Source organism: Sinocyclocheilus anshuiensis, unplaced genomic scaffold, assembly GCF_001515605.1.
Source record: "Sinocyclocheilus anshuiensis isolate Anshui unplaced genomic scaffold, SAMN03320099.WGS_v1.1 scaffold1051, whole genome shotgun sequence".
Lineage (NCBI taxonomy): Eukaryota > Metazoa > Chordata > Actinopteri > Cypriniformes > Cyprinidae > Sinocyclocheilus > Sinocyclocheilus anshuiensis.
This window is the reverse complement of record NW_015546234.1, coordinates 1,106,065-1,127,796: the sequence shown is the minus strand read 5'-3', so window position 1 is coordinate 1,127,796 and position 21,732 is coordinate 1,106,065. Positions and strand designations below refer to the sequence as shown.

General features: G+C 39.2%; 1 protein-coding gene across 1 annotated transcript in view; it reads right to left on the bottom strand.

Moving 5' to 3' along the window:
* The window catches only part of LOC107701494 (potassium voltage-gated channel subfamily H member 5-like), a 95,495-nt gene that overhangs the window by 53,216 nt on the left and 20,547 nt on the right, over nt 1-21,732 (bottom strand). The window contains exons 5-7 of the mRNA XM_016503513.1: nt 15,255-15,370; nt 11,586-11,978; nt 1,745-1,837 (exon numbers count right to left, since the gene is read on the bottom strand). Coding sequence (XP_016358999.1) covers nt 1,745-1,837; nt 11,586-11,978; nt 15,255-15,370 — 602 coding nt within the window. The remainder of the gene's footprint in view (nt 1-1,744; nt 1,838-11,585; nt 11,979-15,254; nt 15,371-21,732) is intronic.

The window sequence follows — 21,732 nt, the reverse complement described above, 5'->3', positions numbered from 1 at the left end:
ATATCATTTTGAAAATGCCTATTTTGAGAGGAAGCAGAAACACACTGTTTTCGTGCCTGTATCTTTAAATGCAAATGAGCTGCTGCTCCCCGCCCCCTTTTCCAGAATAGGGCTGTGACTTTACAGCTCGTACCTCAAATACTCTGCCAAAAAAAACATCTGTTTGGTTTTGATAATCATGTATATCGCACTAAAATCATGCGTTTTAAAGCCATATCAGTTTAAACTTCTGATATTGTTTTCTGAGCGCACACATCCGAAACACACGCACAGGAAGCGGCTGTCACACAGCACATGAGTACTAAAGTAAGTTCTCTTTCATGTCTTATTGCGCTTAAACTGTCAAATAGACTGAAGTTTATGTTTAAAACACACATAAGTTACAAAAACACAGTCGGTTATGTCTGTGAAGATAAACAGCTGGGAAAGAAATTGCATGTTTATATTAGATCTGTGTATTAAGTGACAGTAGCGCCGTGGGTGGAAACGTGCAGATTAAGGGGCGGTGATATTATAATAAGATCTCCTTCCTGAGTCACTAGGGGAGCGAAATCTGAGCAACTTGTTTTTCACATGCTTGCAGAGAAAGGCTTACCAAAACAAAGTTACTGGGTTGTCCTTTTTCACATTTTCTGGATTGGTAGATGCACCGGGGACCCGATTATAGCACTTAAATGCGGAAAAAGTCAAATTTTCATGATATGTCCCCTTTAAGACAAAAAAACTCCTTTAATGCAAGTTCTTTGATTCAACCTGCATGTTTCACAGCTGAACGTTTCCCATCTTCTAGAGGACAGCTGGAAGGTTATCTGGAGGACAAAATGGAACAACACATTCTCCGCAGACACTTGATGGAATTCACTTTTTAAGCTGGCAGAGCAAAAATGAGGGGGTGAGAATTAAGTATACCTAATTGTTGCATCCTCAACAGCTTTGGACTGTCAGCCCAGAACGGTTTATAAATAGTGGCCGTGATGTGTACCTCACAGGTTTAATTAGCATTTCCTCCACCAAGGATTTCTGCTTTTTTGTTCCAGCCGTCACATAATCAAAAGGCTAATTTCTCAAACATGCTTTATGTTCCTGAAAGGAGCAATTTTCCCTAGACACTGACACAGAAGAAGGAAGGTAAAAATAGATGTGTTCATTCTGCAATATTGCATGAAAACCTAAGGCTATTATTACGCTAGCAAAAAACTGATGCTAATTTTGCCAACACAGTCAACTCCCCAGGCGGAGCAGCTCCTAATGGACACTTTTCCTAGTAATTTATCATTTTGAGGGCCTTATTTGCAGCTGTGCTTATGTAGCATTTAGTAAACCAAATTTTTTTTTTGTCTTTGAGGTCGAACAGATGAGTAGCTTTCGGGTGTGAACATTAGAAATTTATGAGTGCTCATAAATTTTCAGTTAGATGTGACGACCCCAGATTTGTATCATGGGATAATGGAAGAGAAAAACATTAATTCCTATTGGTGAAACATGCTGCGTGTGGATGTGTGTGTCAGGGCATGGGGAATGAAGCTTGTGCCGTCTAATTTGAATTGTCTCGCATCTAAAAATCACTTTAGATAAACAAACACACTAAGGGGTGCAGCATTCAGAGCAACATTAGCATAAATTAAAGAGCCATTAGTGCATCTCTGCTCAACATTGAATAGGAGAGAGGTTACTGAACTGCTGCACAAATGAGAAAATGGGACAGAAGGGCCATAAACAACCCAAGAAAGGAGAGCGAACTTACAGGCAACACCGAGTCCTCCGCACGTGTGGCGTTGCGTGGAGAGTGGGCCGCAGCTGGCAAGTGGCCCACTGCAGAAGAGTCTGCAATGGGATCCTAAGTCAGAAAGACAGAGGCAGACGTTTCACTTCATGCCAAACTACGCTCGTGCATGCATATAATAAGCACAGAGATGGACTTCAGGATCCAAGAGACCCATTTACAGATATTGAACAGCAGCACACTGAACGTGTCAAAGTAATTAGTATGAACGGAACAGCAGATGTATGCACGAAGAATATCATATCAAGATGCTGCTAAAATTAAAAAAACAAAAAACAAAAGCGTTATATAACAAGTGGCCCATAACAACATCTGACATGTCCTAATATGCACTTCCAGAAAAATCTTTGTGTGAAATGTCGTCACTCGCTCACCTTCATGTTGTTTCAAACTATATGACTTTCTTTATTTTGTGAAAAACAAAATATATATACACCAGAATATTCATATTGCTCTTCCATACAAAAACTATACAATGTCCAAATAGTGGCCGTCAAGCTTCCAAAAATAATTAAACAACAAGATTATATCATACAATAGCTTTTAGTAAGGAACAACAGAGTTTTGCAGATAACATATCTTGAATAAGATTTTAGAAAGAGATTTTTTTAAACCCATTTTTATATTTTAAGTATATCTAACAATTTAGGTTTATGCTTTAAAGCAAGCAATTTAACAGTGGGGCAAAATTTTTAAATTATATTTTCTGAAAAATATGTATTAATAAATTATGCAATTTTGCTTTTTTATTTATTTTTATATTTCATTCATTCATTCATTCATTCAGTCATTCATCTATCTTTTAACCACACTATATAATATAGAGATAATATATCTTGATTTTTTTACACCATTTTACCCCATTCTTTTATGTTTAAGCATAAATCTCACTAAATTTATTGAGATTTATGCTTAAAAACAATTTACTGATGGGGTAAAAAAAAAAAAAAAACTTTATTCAAAGTATTATTATTTGAAAAAGCCTTAAAAGGTGATGATACGTGGGGTAACTTTTTGAGCAATGTTGCCGTCAACGGGCAGCCAGGACCCACGACCGATTTGTTGCCCATTTTCAATGGGAAAGTTCTCAAGCAACATTGCTTGGCAAAACTGCTTGGCAACATTGCCCCGTGTATCATAACCAATAATATCTTATGCAATATTACTTCTCAAATAAAATTATTTTTCAATTAAATGTATTTATTTTAAAAGGAATTAAGACACAAATACTAATTAAGAAAAGTATTTTTTGTAGTGCAGGCCACAACCTCCTTGTACAGGTGGTACAAGGCACTGGGTACCAAAACTTCCAAACACAAGAACAATTATTATTTATGTATATGTAGCGAATCAGCTCATAATGGAAATATGAATAATTAATCATAACTAGTTATAATTAATTAAAAAGTCCATTTCTACTGTGCATTGTGCCTCTTGCTATGGAACATGCAGTGATTTTCCCTACTCACATTCCATCAGGTCGTAAATGGCTCTGGTCTTAGCAAAGGTGTCGGGGTTGCCATGGTAACCAGTGGCCTGTGGTCATTCGCAGACATCCTGGCGCCCAGTCTATTGGGTGAGGGGTCTGTGACGACTTGTTAATCTAATGAATAACTGATTTGTTAAATCAAATGAAAAATTGTGTTTTTGATTGGTCCAGACGCTACATATATACTGATTAAGCGTGTAAGCAATAAGAGCTGCCCTGGTCACTGTATAATTGGGAAACTGTATGGTAAAGAGCTTCTAAATAATTTCCTTTTGGGAAAAAAAATCATACAAGTTTGAGGTATTACAAAAAAGAGCGGGCATTGCACAACACAAGTCAAGAGACCAGAATAGCCAATAAACAGGGACATGTGGCCCACAGGGGACAAAGACAGAACAGTCTCCAGTTCATAGGAAAACATCTGACAGCTGCACATCAATCCCCATGACAGACAGTTACACTCTTGCCAACTGCTTGTGCCTTTAAATATTTATAATACAATACACTTTGCAGCATTTTATTATGAGCAGACTTTTTTTGTTGTTGTTGTTGTTGTTGTTAGTAACATCACATTGTTTCAGTTTGCTTAACTTTCAAAGGTATATAAAAATAATTAATAAACTGCAAAAATAATTTTCTTGGTCAGTATTATTTTTTATTTTTAATAAAATAAAATTTACTGATCATTTAAATATTATTTCATGTAATAATTTATAATGATTATTTTTTATTATTTTTAGTGTTAATCATTTGCACTGTCATCTTCATAAATCCCCTTGGTTTCCAGTGCTCAGTGGGGGTCTAACACATTGCACACTAGCATTAACACCAGCCAACTCAACAAGTGTCCTGTTGAGGTTGAGGTTGTGGTTTGTGTCAGGTTTTGGACTGGAGACAAACAGAGTTCACTGGAGGTTGAGATTGTGGTTTGTGTCAGGTTTTGGACTGGAGACAAACAGAGTTCACTGGAGGTTGAGATTGTGGTTTGTGTCAGGTTTTGGACTGGAGACAAACAGAGTTCACTGGAGGCCAGTTGAGTATGACATTTCAACAGCAGCTGTGTCAGAGGCCATCAGCTTTCATAAAAACAATCTCTGCTGATAAATATATACAGTATGCACAATATAAACATTCACATTGGCATGTATATGCATTCAGAAAAAAACACATGCATAAATGCATGGGGAAAACATGTTTTACTCAATTTATTCTATTCCTTCCATAAATTCTCTGAATGCTTTTGAGTTTGATCACTGAAATGTTCTATTCCTCCTTTAAAACACGTTTAATTCTCTAACTCTATCTGATTCCTTCTTTATTAGTAAAACAGCTTTATTAGTATCTACGGCTGTCTTAAACAAAGATGTAGGTCATCTTAATAAAGGCTCCCTTTCAGTCAGTCACTGTCACGGTGCGTGTGGAGAGATGAAGCGAGGACTCAAGTGCAGGATGAATGGTTCCTTCTTTTAATAGTAAAATGAAACAAAAACAAACTAAAACAACCCCGAGGGGGAAAAACAGACAGGCAGGCTAGGAACTGCACTACATGCAGACATAACACACACAATGAAAAACGACGGATCAGCACAGGATTACAGACACCAGGAGAATAAATAGGAAACCAAATGAGGAGGCTAGCGAGGGAGACACAGGTGGAGCAACTTAAACAATAATGAGGTAACAAGATGGGCGGGGCAAGACAATAGACAGGAGAGAGCACATGGCAACAAACAAACACAACACAAGCCATGTGCTCACAGAACACAGTGTTATCTCAGTGCCATCCTGGGCACACCCGCTGAAGACTGTGACAGAACCCCTCCCCTAAGGAGCAGATTCCAGACGCTCCACCAAAAGAAATCCCGGAGAGAGGCGGAACGGATGTGGATCAGGGGGAGGGATGGTGCGCCAGGCCCGTGTAGTGGAAGAGGGCCTGGAGATAGAGGTAAACCAGGGTGCCACGGCGGGACCAGCAGGGCAGGAGGCCAGGAGGCCAGGGCGGGGCCGGCAGAGCAGGAGGCTAGGGCGGGGCCGGCAGGGCAGGAGGCCAGCGTCTGCCACCTCCGGGGGCACTGCAGCCTCTTTGGCCACCACCGGGGGCGCTGCAGCTTCATCGGCCGCCTCTGGGGGCGCTGCAACTTCTTCGGCCACCACCGGGGGCGCTTCAGCCTCGTCGGCCGCCTTCGGGGGCGCTGCAACCTCTTCAGCCACCACCGGGGGCACTTCAGCCTCGTCAGCCTCCTTCGGGGGCACTGCAACCTCTTCGGACACCACCGGGGGCGCTGCAACCTCGTCGGCCACCTTCGGGGGCACTGCAGCCTCATCGGCTGCTGCTGGAAGCGCTGCACTGTGACAGTCACGTTCAACGTTACGTTAACACTGACGTAAGGGTCTCACTTGGGAGCCCCAATCACCTCTGAGCATTACAAGAAATGGCCAATGACAATTGGCGAGTGGAATTTGCATGCCAAGCCACTACCCGTACATATGGGTATATAAGATGGTGGCGTGCATCCACTCATTTAGATTTTTGCTTCAGAGCCGATCACTTTGTGAGTGCCTTTCTCGTGCCAGAGAAACATCAAAAGAAACAACTAAATCTACAGTCTGCAGGAGAGTGCTGTGTTCCACCCCTGGGCACTCGAGCCTAAAAGAGCAATTTCCTACAGCTTGCACGGTCGAGAATGTCTCAGAGATGTCTTTCTGACCATGTGCTTCTGTGTGCGGTAGTTTCCTTACCTCTGATGATGAACACGATCGCTGTCTCATGTGTCTGGGTCGCAAAAAAGCATGCTAAAACAGCTTTCGTGGATGGTTCTTGCCTGCATTGCAAACGCATGTCCATGGCTACACTGAGGTCGTGGCTCTAATTCATTATGAGACTTTGACTTTGCCCTTCAGGTGACGAAGGTCACCGTGTGGTCCCTAGGGCAGGTGATGTCTACAATGGTAGTCCAGGAGTGGACTACAATGGTAGTTCGGGGAAGCCCAGGTGGACCTGTTCGCATCCCAGGAATCCTCCTACTGCCAACTGTTCTACTCTCTGACCAAGGCCCCCCTTGGCACGGATGCACTGGCACAAAGCTGGCCCTGGGATTTGCGTAAGTACATCTTAGCCTCAGTGAGCCTTCTTGCACAAAATCTGTGCAAAATCAGGGAGGACGACGAGCAGGTCCTGCTGTTTGCTGCCATTACAGCGCATCACGATGCAGTGGATGGAAGATCCTTGGGAATGCCTGACCTGATCATCAGGTTCCTGAGAAGTGCGAGGAGATTAAATCCCCCCAGATCGCGCCTCTCTAGCAGACATCTACAGAGGTGCGGGCTGGGTGACACCTAATACCTTTGTGTACTGTACTGTGAGAATGTCAGAACACGCTTTTTCCAGCTTCCCTGGTAAGCCTGTATACTTGTTCTGTGATCTGGCTTATGGGGCGTTGGGTAGGTTACGGATTGAGGTGCATCTGTCCTAGCACGCTTGCTTGTCAGCATCTGCACCTTCAATTCTCGTAACAGAGTTCTGGTTGTAGCGCTTTCCATAGGGACCCCTAACATCAGTGTCGACGTAAAGTCGAACAGGACAGACTGAAAGGGAACGTCTCAGATACGTATGTAACCCTCGTTCCCTGAAGGAGGGAACGGAGACATTACATCCCTCATGCCACAACCGTGAGCTGCGCTGAATGCCGGGATGCTTTCTTTTACCTCTACAGCATAGGGGTTCAAAGAAATCTCTTACTATCAAAACCCATTTTTCACTGTATTGGGTTTTTGAGTTGCTATATTGCTCTAGGAAAATGGAAAAAAAAGTTCTTGATATTATATTATAGGTCACCTCAGCTTATTGGTTTCTGTTTTTTTTTAAGCACAAGGTCATAGATGGTTTTCTAAAACACGAGAAGTTAGATGTTACAACACTTTGTGATTAATATAAAAGGTTCTTATGTCAGGATGGAAATACTTTAGACTCTGTTTAAATGTGTTTTATAATAAACATTATGTAACTTTTAAGCTGTTAAGCTTGAGTGCATTTCTGTTAAAATAACTTTTCTATTTTAAAATATTTTCAAATGTAATTTAATCCTGTGATGGTAAAACTGAATTCTCAGCAGTTATTACTCCAATCTGTAGTGTCACTGCATTCTAATATGCTGGTTTGCAGATCAATATATATATATATAACACACACACACACACACACACACATTTAAATAAAAACAAATTACTGTCCCAAAAATTTTAAACAGTATTTATATGTATATGTATAATACCAGCTAACTAAAAATACAATACAGGTTGTGTTTGATCGCAGAATTATCACTAAGCACAAGGAAATAAAGCAGCCACACAAACAAACATTACTTCTCTCCTTTTTCAACTACAGACCAAGTATCTGAGATGTAACCTTAGCTGAACTCAGCCTTAACATGCAGATTTCAACCACATCAGGAGTGATACAGCTATGCCACACGGTCCCAGATGCCACAGGAACACTTTATTGAGATCCGGGCACACTGCAGTTTTGGGACTTCATTGTGTTCCAATGATGCAGAGACTAATGCATTCCAACAACATCACCACAATGGGAAATGATGCCTGTTGCCTGGGCAACCGTGAACTTACAGCACCAGTAGGAATCCAAAGAGTTATTTAATTGGATAAATATATCATACCATGCATGTGGAGATTAATAATGTAAAGAAGCTTAAAGCAAAATCATGTTTTATTCTGAATGTCCACAGTCGCCCAATTTATCCTACAGCCATTAGGACGCCTGTGCCCATTTAAAGTTTTTTGGATGATCACTTCCTTCTCAGCACTCTATATTAGTTGGACTGATTCCTCCAGACAGATAAAAAAAATATGGCAAGTAAAATCTCCCACTGTTCCTTCAGAGGAACTCTAAGTACACATAAGTGCTTTTCATTCAAAACACAGGTGTAAGAGTTTATATAGGAACACTAGCATACTGAAAGTTATTTTAAGAATACTTGGGACAGTTCACCACAAACAAAGAGAAAGGAAAACTTGAAATCGCATCATATGACCCCTTTGATCTTTGAGCCACAGTAAACTGCTCATTTGGCAAACACTGCCTCCTGTGGTGAAAATATACCGCAGCAGCTTTGAGCATTTCTGGTCATTGGAAAGACTCAAGCACAACTGATATCACATGTCCATCTCAGTCCATCCTAGTCTCACCTTAAACACACATCTACACAGACTCCAGAAATCTATGGAATGCCAATCCTACCATAATTAGAAATAAAATTTATTTATTTCCACATTTCTTTGTCCGTAGGGTAATGAGAAGGGCGTGTTTTACCTCAGGAATAGCAATCGAGCCAGAGTAGGCGAGGGGTAAGGTTTGAGGCCACAGTGACACCTTGTGGTGCCAAAACGAAGTACAAGAAGTGTAAGCCTACATGATGCGCCTGTTGATAGTGTGAAACTATCAATAAATGACTTAGATGGGCAATATGGCCAAAATCTTATTTAAATTTCAAGTGGGGGGTTGTTTAGGCTGGGAAGCTTGCAATCTGTGATCGCATGCATTTGCTGAAGCTCCCGAAAGCGTGCTTTCTTATGCACGCTGTTTTTTAGGTTTCACTTTCAACGAATACAACGCATGTTTCAAAGATTCGGGATAGAAGGAGGCATCAGTTCCTGTAGAAGATTTGTCGCCTCGCGCCACTTCCCGTAATGGGTCCTCTTGGTGTAGACACGGCTTTAGATACGGATTAATCGGCTGATTAATCACACGTTTTAGGTTGGAAATATCCAGAATTAGATCAAATAAAAGGTGTCCATGGGAAAGGAGCTAGTGAAACACACAAGCAGGGCCGTTTCTAGGCATAGGCGAGCTAGGCGGTCGCCTAGGGCGCCACCAGCTGAAGGGGCGCCAATGAGCGCAATGTCTTAGCCACTAGGGATTGTTACATAGGGCTATACAGGCATCTAGTGGCAACACAATGATATTACAGATACTAAATTGTGCAAAATGTTTATCTTAACAGTCAATTTTCAAATAATGCATTCAGATTTGTGGAACTCAATGTACTGAATCTCCACAAATTAGTGTCGTTACTATGACAACCAATTTGAATGTGACAAGCAACTGGTGTTTGAAAATAATTATATATATATATAATTTGGGGGGAGGGGCAATAGGGATTTTGCCTAGGGCGTCAAATTGGCTAGAAGCGGCCCTGCACACAAGCCATGCATTATAGCCTAAAACATTTTTAATATTTGCGACTGACAACAACGATTGTATGCGGCTATGCAGTGGACATGCGTTCACTGTCAAATATCATTCAGCATTCATTTTGAAATTTTGTCAATTATTTTTTCTTGATTACAAGAAAAAACTATTGTTCTTGTTGTGATTTATTTCTTGTTTTTCATTTAATTCATAAGTTAACACTGCAAATTAAATGGTTTCGTTTTTTTCTGCAGTCGAAGAAAGTAGCCTAAATTATGTCCGTGATTTCTCTCATTTTAAAGATGATCAAGAATTTTTTTTTTTTTCCGATCTGCCGTCTAATAAAAGTTAAGAAAATTAGCCTATAGATCTATAGCCTACAGGCTAATTTCATTCTTAACTTTTAACTTCTTCTTAAAATGTGTTATGAAGAAAAAATAAATAAATCTGGAAAAAAAAAATTTTTTTAAATACATAAGGAAATTTATTAAAAATTATAAATAATTATTTATTTTTGCTTTTTTACTTTTCTTCGTATATTTCTTTCTTTCTTTCTTTATTTCTAATTAAGTCAGCTTTGGCATTCCATAGAAATCAAGCAGCCCACTTATCATTGAACTGTCTGGCTGGGTTGATACCATTTAGTCTAATGCCCAGTACCGTGAGCAGCCACTGATACGGAAAGAGATGGCAATAATGATAGTTTTCATGTCAGAGTTTCAGCCTCAGAATGGAAGGGGTTCCACTCAATCCCACTCCTTTCTTGCAAGAAAAATAAAGCATTCCTGACACAAAAACACACATGCAGTACCACTTGCATAAGGGAAGGAGAAAAACACAAGCTGCATTCGTTTCTTCTCACTAAGAAATGGAAATGTATGCTGGAGAAGTCCTGTGCAAACAGTAATTACTACAAACAAGATGCATAGATGAATAATCACCAACTTTAGTAACATAGAGGAGGATCAATTATAGTGCAAGAGCTGAGCACAGAAAATTTGACTGGAGTACTCCATAAACATAACACCAAAAGTAATAAAAGCAAAGAAGATGAAGGTTTATCGATTTGTGCTTTTGTATAGCTGGTCATTTGAGAACAGTCAAATATGTTATATCTGATCAAATAAACTGTAAACAAAAAGATTTTTGTTTTGCAGTAATTTGGACGAAAAACACTGCAGAGTAAATTGTTTCAAGGTCTTCTGCAGTTAAATCATCATTCAAGGTACAAAAGTATTTCGTTAAGTCATTATGACAGCAGAGATCAACAAATAAAAACAAATCTATACTGATGAACTGGGATGATCACATCATTCATCACACACCCAAGTCAGTGAATCAGAGGATATAAACTATGGTTAGGGATGGAGATCTTAAGGAATTTAACCATTCTGGTAACGATTCGGATTCCTCTTAAAGATTCTGATTCCTTAATGGTTCAATTAACGATTTTGAATTTGAGGAAGGAACATTTGGGAAAAACAGATGCAATGCTATGATCATTTCAGTAATAAATGTTGTAAAATTCAGTAAAAAAAATTCAGTAATCAAAACCAAAAATTGTGGTCACATATATTTCATTAATTCCCTTATTTTTTTATAAAATACCACTCACAGAACTCATCAAGTGTTTGGGGGTCAGTAAGAACTTTTAATGTTCTTGAAAGAAGTCTCTTATGCTCACCAAGGCTCTATTTATTAGATTAAAAATACAGTAAAAAGAGTAATAGGGTGAAATATTATTAGAATTAAAAATAACTTTTCTACTTCAATATATTTTAAAATTGCATTTATTCCTGTGATGGTAAAGCTACATTTTCAGTCAAAAGTGTCACATGATCCTTCGGAAGTCTTTCTAATATGCTGGTTTGTGGATCAACAAACATTTATTATTATTATTATTATTAGCAATGAAGAATACAGTTGTGCTGCCTAATATTTTTGTTGAAACAGTGATTTTTTTTCATGATTCTTTGATGAATAGTAAGTTCATATATATATACAGTATATATATATATATATATATATATACTGTATATATATACAGTATATACCGTAGCTACATTGATATTGCTCAAATAAATGTCTCTCTTTAATGTTGTGCTTACCTCATTCACGTTTTCAAAGGCATTGATGATGTCATAGGGCAGGCAAGACAGCAGGTCTATGACAAACCAGGTCTTCAAGTAGTTCATGCGTATGAGCTTTGGGTCAGAAATTACCTCTCCTCCAGGTCCTACAAAAGTTGTATGAAAGTTCAACACAATATCCACTAAGAAGATGACATCCACCACGCTGTCCAGTACCAACCACACCAGGTTGTTCTGTTTGGTCTTAAAGGACACATTGTAGGGCACCATGATGGCCGTGTAGAAGGTGAGGATGAGGATGACCCAGTCCCAAGTGGTCTTAAAGGTGCAGTAGTGCAATATAATGTGAGGTGGAGTTTTAGGAGCCTCTTGCTTGTATTGAGGTAGGATGTCAGAGCCCAGCTGAAGAGCCTTGGAAAGACAGAAACTGAAGTTAACTAAAGTTTAATTCAAAAGACGAGAGGTTAAAAAAAAGATACATAAAAAAAAAATGTTCTGGTGTCATTACAAGCTTTCTTAAGTGCTCGACCAAAGCCTACCTTCATCAACCAGCTTTGTTTTATAAAAACGACCAGTTTTGTTGATGAACATTATGCTATGCTGGCCTACCAAACTGTTGTTTTTTCCCTCAATGTTTTTGTCTTGTTTTTAATTAAATATATGCTAACATCATTTCAACAAGTTTAATTTATTTGCATAGTTTTTTGTTGATTTAAGCATAAAGGCCCGTTCTCACCATGCAAGGACAATAACAATAACTATAAAGTTTAAATAATTATATGAGCACAGCGACATCCACAACACAACTACAACAATAACGACACAACAATATTGTTGGAATCACTTTCAGAATGATTTTTCCAGCTACAGAACAATAGAAACTCTCACATCCAATCAGAATTCACCCTTTATGCTTGACTTTAAAGAGCTCAATCAGTTAAAGAGGCAGACGACAAAAATGCAGCATGTGCTTATATACAGTGCATGCATAGTTATTGTGTAAGTTGATATTCTGGTCATATTTTTTTTACAAGCCCATTTTACCAATTCCAAACCACATCAATCTTAATAACTGTCACAAGCCGGGCTTGAACTCGGGTCTCTGGCGTGGTAGTTGAGAGATCTACCGCATTCCCTCTTGTTAGGAGAGAGCCTGGAACGACCCAATTGCATGTCCTCCGGGGAGTCATGGGGCTGTTCAGGAGCCGAGGAGGCTCTGGATGCAGGAATACGAACTGGGGACACAGACCTGCTCACAGGAACTTGGAACTGAGACGCCTTGCGGCGAGCCACCCTCTGCTCTCTCAGGCGATTGTCCAGGCGAATGGCCATCGCAATGATGGACTCGAGATCAGCAGCTGGTTCTCGGGTGGCTAACTCAAACCTTAAGGGGCTCGGACAGCCCTCCCTGAAAGCAGACCATCAATGCCTCATCGTTCCATCCGCTTCCTGCTGCGATGGTCCGAAACTCGATGGCGAAATCTGCGGTGCTGCGAGAGCCTTGATTTAGAGCAAGCAGGTGCTTGGAAGCCTCCCGACCACTGACTGGATGATTTGGGTGAGGAATCATCACCCCAGCAAAGGGCTTGGGAGGTGGTAATCGAGGCTCTGCAACTGAAGTAGGCCTGTTGCCACTTGGGGGTGAAGCAGCGGGAGGTGAAGCGCCCGGGAGCCTTTCAAAGAGCTGGCGGATGGAACCCATCACATCGGCCAGGAGTTGAGAGTGTTCGGTCATTAGCTTCATTAGTAGAAGAACAGCTTCATGACGCTGGAAAGATGACTCGTGCTGGGCAATCACTGCCAACAGGTCCTTTGAGGTGAGTGTTTCTGGGTCCATAGCTGACTCGGTTTTTCTGTCACAAGCCAGGCTTGAACTCGGGTCTCTGGCGTGGTAGTTGAGAGATCTACCACTAATCCACGGGAGTGGTAATGATGGACCCAAACGAAACCCTTGAGGCAGTTTCCCAGGAAATGTAGATTTATTACAAAAAAGTCTTTGCAAGAAAAATACAACAAAAGGTCTTCTCGGACTGAGGTATTAACTACAGCAAAAATAATGGAAAAACCACATGAGAAAACAAAACTCCACGAGGGGAGAAAACAAAACCAGAGAACAATTATAACCAAAGGAAGAAACTCAGGAAACCCTACTTGGGGTAGCTAGAGAGGCTTTAACGAGACCAGGCAGGAGACACAGGGCGAAGACTCAAAAACCGAGTGAGGAACCAAGGGAAAAATACACCACTTAAATACACTGGGGAAAACAAGGCGCAGGTGACTTGGATAACGCTAACAAGGCCACCCGAGGAAGAACTAAGGCAGAGGAAAAAACAGGGGACCTCTAGGGGCACGGAGACAAACTACAGGAGGTAGGATGCTGACAATAACTACTATTAATTTTGTATTTAATCATTTATAAGTAATATATAATTGTTAACAAGGGCTGGAAGTGAAAAGTGCCTTATACTCAGGTGTGCATAATTATTAAGCAGGTTTTCTTTTATGGGTAAAAAGCACCAAAAAAAAATTTTTACTAAAATATTAAATGTCCATGAGAAATATTCACAACTAATGCAATACAGAAATTGCTAAATTAAACCATGACCACTGGACAGCAAAATTGTTGCTGTTTTAAGGACATTTTAATTGATTTAAGACAAAATACAGTGCAGGTCTCAGTGCAGCGAGACCACCATGAAAATTCATGCTGGTCTAAGCTGGTCTTTTGCCCTGTCAAAATTATGCACTGTAAGGAACATATAGTATACCTCATGAATTACCTCATGAAAGGGCACCATAATATATAATACAGTGAAAAGTTTTAGAGACAAAGCTTACGTCATCAGTCTTTGGACAGCTGAGTCAACTATTATTTGTCTGGAAGACAAACTATCATTGGGACTGAAGACAACGGCAGTTGACCTTTTTGTATCTGGATATATATGTGTGGGGGTCAGGTTTTGCCTACACTGTGAGGTCCAAATGATTCCAAATAGGCAGTAAATGAAGATCAGCTACAAAACCTGACCAGCCAAAGGTCCTTGCGAGGAAAAAAGCTGAATACAGTTTAATGAAAATCTAAAAATGCAAAAAGGCTTACAGGTGCATCTCAATAAATTAGAATGTCGTGGAAAAGTTCATTTATTTCAGTAATTCAACTCAAATTGTGAAACTCGTGTAGCCAGCTTCTTTGGCAATGAATGTTTGTGGCTTACCCTCCTTGTGAAGGGTGTCAATGATTGTCTTCTGGACAACTGTCAGATCAGCAGTCTTCCCCATGATTGTGTAGCCTAGTGAACCAAACTGAGAGACCATTTTGAAGGCTCAGGAAACCTTTGCAGGTGTTTTGAGTTGATTAGCTGATTGGCATGTCACCATAATCTAATTTGTTGAGATGGTGGGTTTTTGTTAAATGTGAGCCAAAATCATCACAATTAAAAGAACCAAAGACTTAAACTACTTCAGTCTGTGTTCATTGAATTTATGTAATACACGAGTTTCACAATTTGAGTTGAATTACTGAAATAAATGAACTTTTCCATGACATTCTAATTTATTGAGATGCACCTGCATATGAAGGTCAAGTGTATGAGAAAGAAAATATCATTAGATATCATTAGTATATAAACAACAGAAGTCAATGGAAAGTTCTAACCCAAGAAAAACAAATGTGTGTGTGACACTCACCTCTGCCAGTCGTGAATGCTTGTGGCTGACCTCAGTCTTGTTCATAGGTGTGAGCTGCTGAAGTGTACTCCGGCTATTGGTTAATGCCCTGGTCAGCCTGGCAAACTTGGTCCATCCTGCAACATAGAGCAACAAAATGGTGTATCCGCAACAGGAATCAATTCTTTGCCTCCTCTCTACATTTCTTCCTGTTTACTTTACTCACAAACACACCTTTCCACACAACTAGTAGCGCTGCTGGCATCATGCTCCTCAGCCAAAAAGCCCATGCTGATTTCCACCGAGGCTCCTTCAAATGCTGACGCCAGTGAAAACTGTTCTTCCCCATCCCTTCCTTCCAAAAAACTCCCATATTTTTGTGTACCCATGTCCCATTTCTAAAGTCTGTGCCATCAACATGTCGCAGCCTACTCTTTCCTTGTCTATTCATTTTTTAAAACAGAAACTGTTATGAACCCTTGGGGGCACTTCACAAAGGCATAATATTTCTTTATGACTTTAAAATTAAAGCATTATGACATAGTGGAAACTTGAAGGAAGATGTTGCATCCAACGGGAAGCCTCGTTTGAAGTCATTGCTTTCTCATTAATAAAGACTGATGGGAAGATTTTCTTTTGATCTCAATAACCCTAAAGTCATTTGGGTCAGTTGAGTCCTACAAAAGAGGATCTTCACCAAGTGACTGTATATGTGCCAATGTGAATACCATTTTATTTTTTTTTTTAATTTTACCATTTCATTAATCTCATCCATTCTTTTTTTCGCCTTCAGGATTGACTGTTTTTAAAAGCTTACAGGGTGGGAAAAAAGTAAAACATTAATAACAGTGTGGCTCTCCCATTTAAGTCACATCTCATGAATGTTTAAACACAACAATACAGTACCAGAGTAAGTCTGAACACATTGGGAGTCTTGGAGCCACTCTCTCTCATTACATAGGGACATAGAGGGGAAGTCTTTCTGCATGGCCACATGAACAATGAACTCAGTGAAGGGATAAGGAGGGGAAATCAGCCGTGTGCACTTATTGGTAGGATGTATGAAAATAGCACACTAGTCTGTTCAAACCCATTCAGCGGGGGACAACTTTAAATCAGAAAGGCCAACTGGCTACATTTAAGTTAAAGGAACTTTCTGGGTTCACTACAAGTTAAACCCAATCAATAGAAGTAAAGCATTTATGCCATAATGTTTATTACCACAAAGAGTAAAACAATTTTTTAAAGGCCTTTTAGGATTTATAGCATGTAGGATGTCATGTTAACAAAAATTGTAAAATCGGACCTACTGTAAATTTACATATTTATATATGTATAAACATTTATATCATGTTAACATATGGTTTATAGCATTTTAGATATTATAGTCTTACGCTGTCACAAAAAAAATGGCTATAAATTTACACAGAAAGGTTTAGTAAGCGATTTCTTCTAACTTTTTTTTAAAGACAACATTATGACAGAAGTGTCAATTAAGCTTAACTGAACCGGGAATATTCCTGTAAGGTGTTTAGCAGACATATATACTGGTAATGTCGTTAATATGGATTTAGACAAACATTGAAAACGCAGACAGAAAAAGAAATACAAAATATGACAGTGAAAAAGAAATACTGAAAAAAATGAACTGTGTCACAGACAGAAGGAAGAAAAGGAGAAAAAACAATGAATGGTTCAGGCCATCTGGCTGTCTTAGGGCAAAGAGTCACAATGCTGCACAGGACCCCTGTCGTCTTCCAGATATAGTTCTTCTACAGGGGAAAACGATGCTAGGTAGCCATGTCAAGCAGCCATAAGCCAAAGCCTCAGAGAAATCTGGGTTTGGCCATTGCAGCCTCATAGAACCCTATCAGACCTAAGCTACAATGGAACATATGTTTGCCCAAATGCACCACATCTGGCAGAAGAGTAGCAAACAAGGTCTGCAAGACTGCAACGGCTATACAGACTGCAGCAATGAAGGAAACACAGATTAAGGCGAGATTTCACTAAGAATAACATCCACTGAGAGCAGCGTTTATTTGCACATGCTATTTGCATTGTTTTGCCACCCAATTCACTAAAGGAATTAAGCAAATAAGGTAATGATACAGATGAACAAACAAATTCTAAATTAAATTTTCTTTGGGGAAAATTTTCTTTGGAGTGCTGACCATGGAGAAGGCAGCAGACAACTGTGATATGGCACACTTTCTACTGGGATTGTACAGCATTCCTCCACTACTGTGTCCTCCAACCATGATTCAAGCCTGACATATGAATAAAGAGTCCGAACAATCTAATTTTTGGAAGTAGTTTATTGAAACTTTAGAAAAAAAAAAAAATCTAAAACTGCAATTTGATGCAGGTGCTGATATTTATATGGCCAAAAAAGTAAGATGAAATTATTACAATTATGCTAATGAAATTATACTATTACAGCTATTCTGCTTAATGCCTTCTTTCTGCTGGCATTAATGGTTCATCTCCCTGTTATTTTTTTCTATCTGCACCTGAACCTAGTAGATGACTACCCATAAACACAGATTCTTCCTTTTTGAGGGCTGCTAACTACGTTCCCTTGAAATTCTACTGGCTAGCTCTCCATTTACACTAGTGTCAATGCCAAGGTCCTACAGTATACATCTGATGAGCTGAAAATCCTCTCCAAGTAACTATCAGATGCTTACAGAAAGATCTGGAAGGATCTCAAAGGGTTTCACTGTTGCCATGGAGCCCATAATCATTGCTAGTTTTTCTTCCCTATTTGATATTATTTGAAGTTTGTGCCCCTCTGGTAAGCCACCATCAATGAGATCATGCTGATAGGCCAGAGGTCCTCAGAGAAAGAACACACACTCACCTGTGGTTTAAATGTATGCACAGATCCTTTAACTGCTTGGGATGAATGCACAGTCAGTACAAAGTAACCCTGTGTGCAATGTGTGCACTGATGCCTAATGGTGCTTTATTATTTCTATGCAGATGCTTTGCATATTTCATTGGACCACCAGTGCAGAGCAGAGCATTAACGACAGGAACACTATTCCAGTGGGATTTTGAGACAGCATGCATGGAAACATACATGGACACACACGCACAGCACACACACATACTGTACTCTAGCTTTTAGCTCTATCCTCTCCCCAGGGGCAACAGTCACATGGAATGAAGCTCTAGGGAAGACCTCGATTATAAAACTAATTAAAAAATACCTGTGATGCAAATAACACTAAAAGCTTCACTAGGTATGCACAATGCATGTAATTCTTTACATTAAAAAACAACAAGCCAAATCCTGAATTAACAGTTCAATCAAAACTGTTTGATCAAAAACAGTCATATTATGAAATATTATTACAATTTAAAATACATTTATATATGAATATATTTTAAAATGTAATTTATTCATGTGATGGGAAAACTGAATTTGCAGCAGCCATTATCCCGGTCTTCAGTGTTACATGATCCTTCAAAAATTATTTTAATATGCCAATTTGGTGCTCAAGAAACATTTCTTATTATTATCAATATTGAAAACAGTTGTGCTGCTAAATATGTGTGGAAAATTTGATAGAATATCAAATTTAGAATATAGAATGTTACATTATATTCCATTCCATTACATTGTTTATTATATATTTTTCACCAACCCCTGGTTTAAAAAGCCAGAGCTTTAGCATTATTAAGAGCCATACATGACACTGACTCTTCAACCCTAAAGGAAACAGCCCACGTACAACCTCTTAAATGAAGTAGCAGATGCTGTATAGCCAATCACTCTCATTCCAGTATGGTCATCAATCGTATCATGATTTAAATACATACATTCCACTCCCACCACTAGAGGAACCATATAAAGAACACCTTTAAATGTATTGCCAATACAGCTGATGTTGCTGTTCAAAGCCCTTGATGCAGGCTTTCCATACCTGATGCTGCACTCTCTCATCGGTAAATGCACATGAGCTATTCATGAAGCAATACTGAATACACACCTGGCAAATGACGTTTAACAAATGCCCCTTTAGAACAACAGATCTCATATTTACCTAACAACAAGCTCAAGCGGCGCGCCAAGCTATGAATAATCTGATTGTGCTGTTAATATTTATTAGTGCACCGAGGGTCAGAAGCGGCATAGATTAGCATTTTGATAAGGGCAAATAGTCCTTCATTTACAAAGTAATCACTGTAGGTGATTTGAATGCCTGATAGATGCTTAATAAAGTTTGTGGGTCGGTGTGGTGATAAGCAGCTTATATTCTCGACATGGGCACTACTAAGGCTCATCTATGTCAAAGTAAATATGAGCGCAGTCACCCATGATGCATAATTTTCTATATTCATAAATATTTTTAAAAAGCTGTATGGATATGTATAGCCAGTAGAATTTTGGTTATTCAATGGGGAGAATATAGGCAGTAATTGGTTGAGCCCACAATCATAGTGAAACTGTGATGTTTTCATTGACATTTTCATACCAAATACCATGTAACTGTAACTGTAACTGCAAAAGCAGGTAGATTACTATGCAAGCACTAATGCTTGATCTCAACATACACTATTAAAAACAGATTCTTTACTGGCATTAATGGTTCCTTAAAGAACCTTTCACATCCATGTACTTCTAAAAATAAAGGTTCCAACAGGGTGTTTTCACAGTAATGCCATAGAAGAACCATCTTTTGATTCCCCTAAGAACCTTTAAGTTAACATTTCTTAAAAGAACCATTTTTTTTAGTGTGAAGAACATTTAAAAAATCTAAAGAAGCTTTTTCCACTATAAAGAACCTTTTGTGCACTGAAAAGGTTCCATGGATGTTAAAGGTTCTTCATGGAACCATTGATGCCAATAAATAACTCTTTTTTTAAGAGGGTGGTACCTTTCCGTTGCACAAAATGTTCTTTATAGTGGAAGAAGGTTCTTTAAATTATCAAAATGATTATCAAAACTTTTCTTTTAGTTCTTTTAAGAACTATTCAGTGTTTGCTACGAAAGCTGTCACTAAATGCAGAATGGTTTATCGTTTTTCTGAATTGCTAAAACACTAAACCCCAATCTCTGAACCAAATTCTCACTAGCTTAAACCAATTTGTCGAATAAAGCACTCTTTCTGCTAAACCTTAAACACGTTCAGGCAGTTAGGCTCTATTTGCAAATCTCATGCACTCTTTTTGCAAAACTCTAAACACATTCTCATTCACTCAAACACTTATCACATTGTGATGCATTTGTGCTGCAAAATGCTAAACACAAGCGGCAAAAGTTAAGCACAACTAAAGCACAGTTGTCATTGTTTACACACAACGATTCAAAATTGTTTACACTTGTTTCTAATGATGTGATCAAACCAACTGTACAAAATATGAGCCAGTTCAGAGTGCACAAGTGGCACGTGTGACTGAATGATGATACGAGCAATAGATGGAAACAATCTGAGAAGGAGAGGAGGAAGAGTACATGTAAGAAGTGGAGGAAGAGGATGAGGAGAGAAGGAGTAAGGTTTAGAGAGTGTTATCAAGGCTGGATCTGTCAAACCAGAGGGTTTTTTTTCTCTTTGTCTAGCAAAAAAAGACAACATTACTTGTGATGTGGACAGAGTCCTCAGGCCGGACTCAAGCACAAAGACATGATGCTGCTGAGACAGAATGAATCTCTCATTGACCCTGATTTTACAATTGCACAACTTACAGTATTTGAGTGTACTGTAACATGCTATTCATTTAGAGTTTTATTTGACCTTTTTGGCCTTTGCAGTTGGACTGCACTATTTTTTCAGTATCCAAGTGCTGAATATATACAAACATTCAGTACTATTCAATATTCAGCACAATACTATTCTTGCCGTACAGGCCTATACAATATATTCACCTTACTCAGTTGCAATTACTATACATTTTTACAGAATTGCAAAAATGTTTACTCAATACAATATTTTTTTTTTTCTGTAATGTTCTGGATGCTGTGTTCTCCATTTTTCTCTGTAGTGTCGAATGAATGCTCTGTAGTGTTTATTTTATTGACTCATGTGTGTGTGATCTGAGAGCACCGTTTGATTTTGAGTGCAAGTGAAAGGGTTTTGCAGTGATTATTTGATTTTGATGGAAGAGTCAGAGGTTTCGTGAATTTAGTTTAAATATTTGGATTTGTGTTTAAGGTTTTGAGAAAATGAGTGATGGTTTCAAGAAATGTGTTTTTAGGAATTCAGAAAAACTGTAATTTCAGCACTGCCTGTTCATTGGATGGTCTTTCCATCTGATAGGCTGTTTATCTGTTCGAGAGTGATACTTGCTGAACTCACTTCCTGTCACTCTGTACACACCCACTGACAAGAGTCTCAGTTGGGCACAGGTGCCCTGCCACAAAGTGACAACAGCTGCCATCAAGTCTCTGAGGGGAAATATAAATGTGTGCGTGTGTTTATGTGCGCACGTGTGTGTGTGTGTGTGTGTGTGTGTGTGTGTGTGTGTGTGTGTGTGTGTGTGTGTGTGTAAC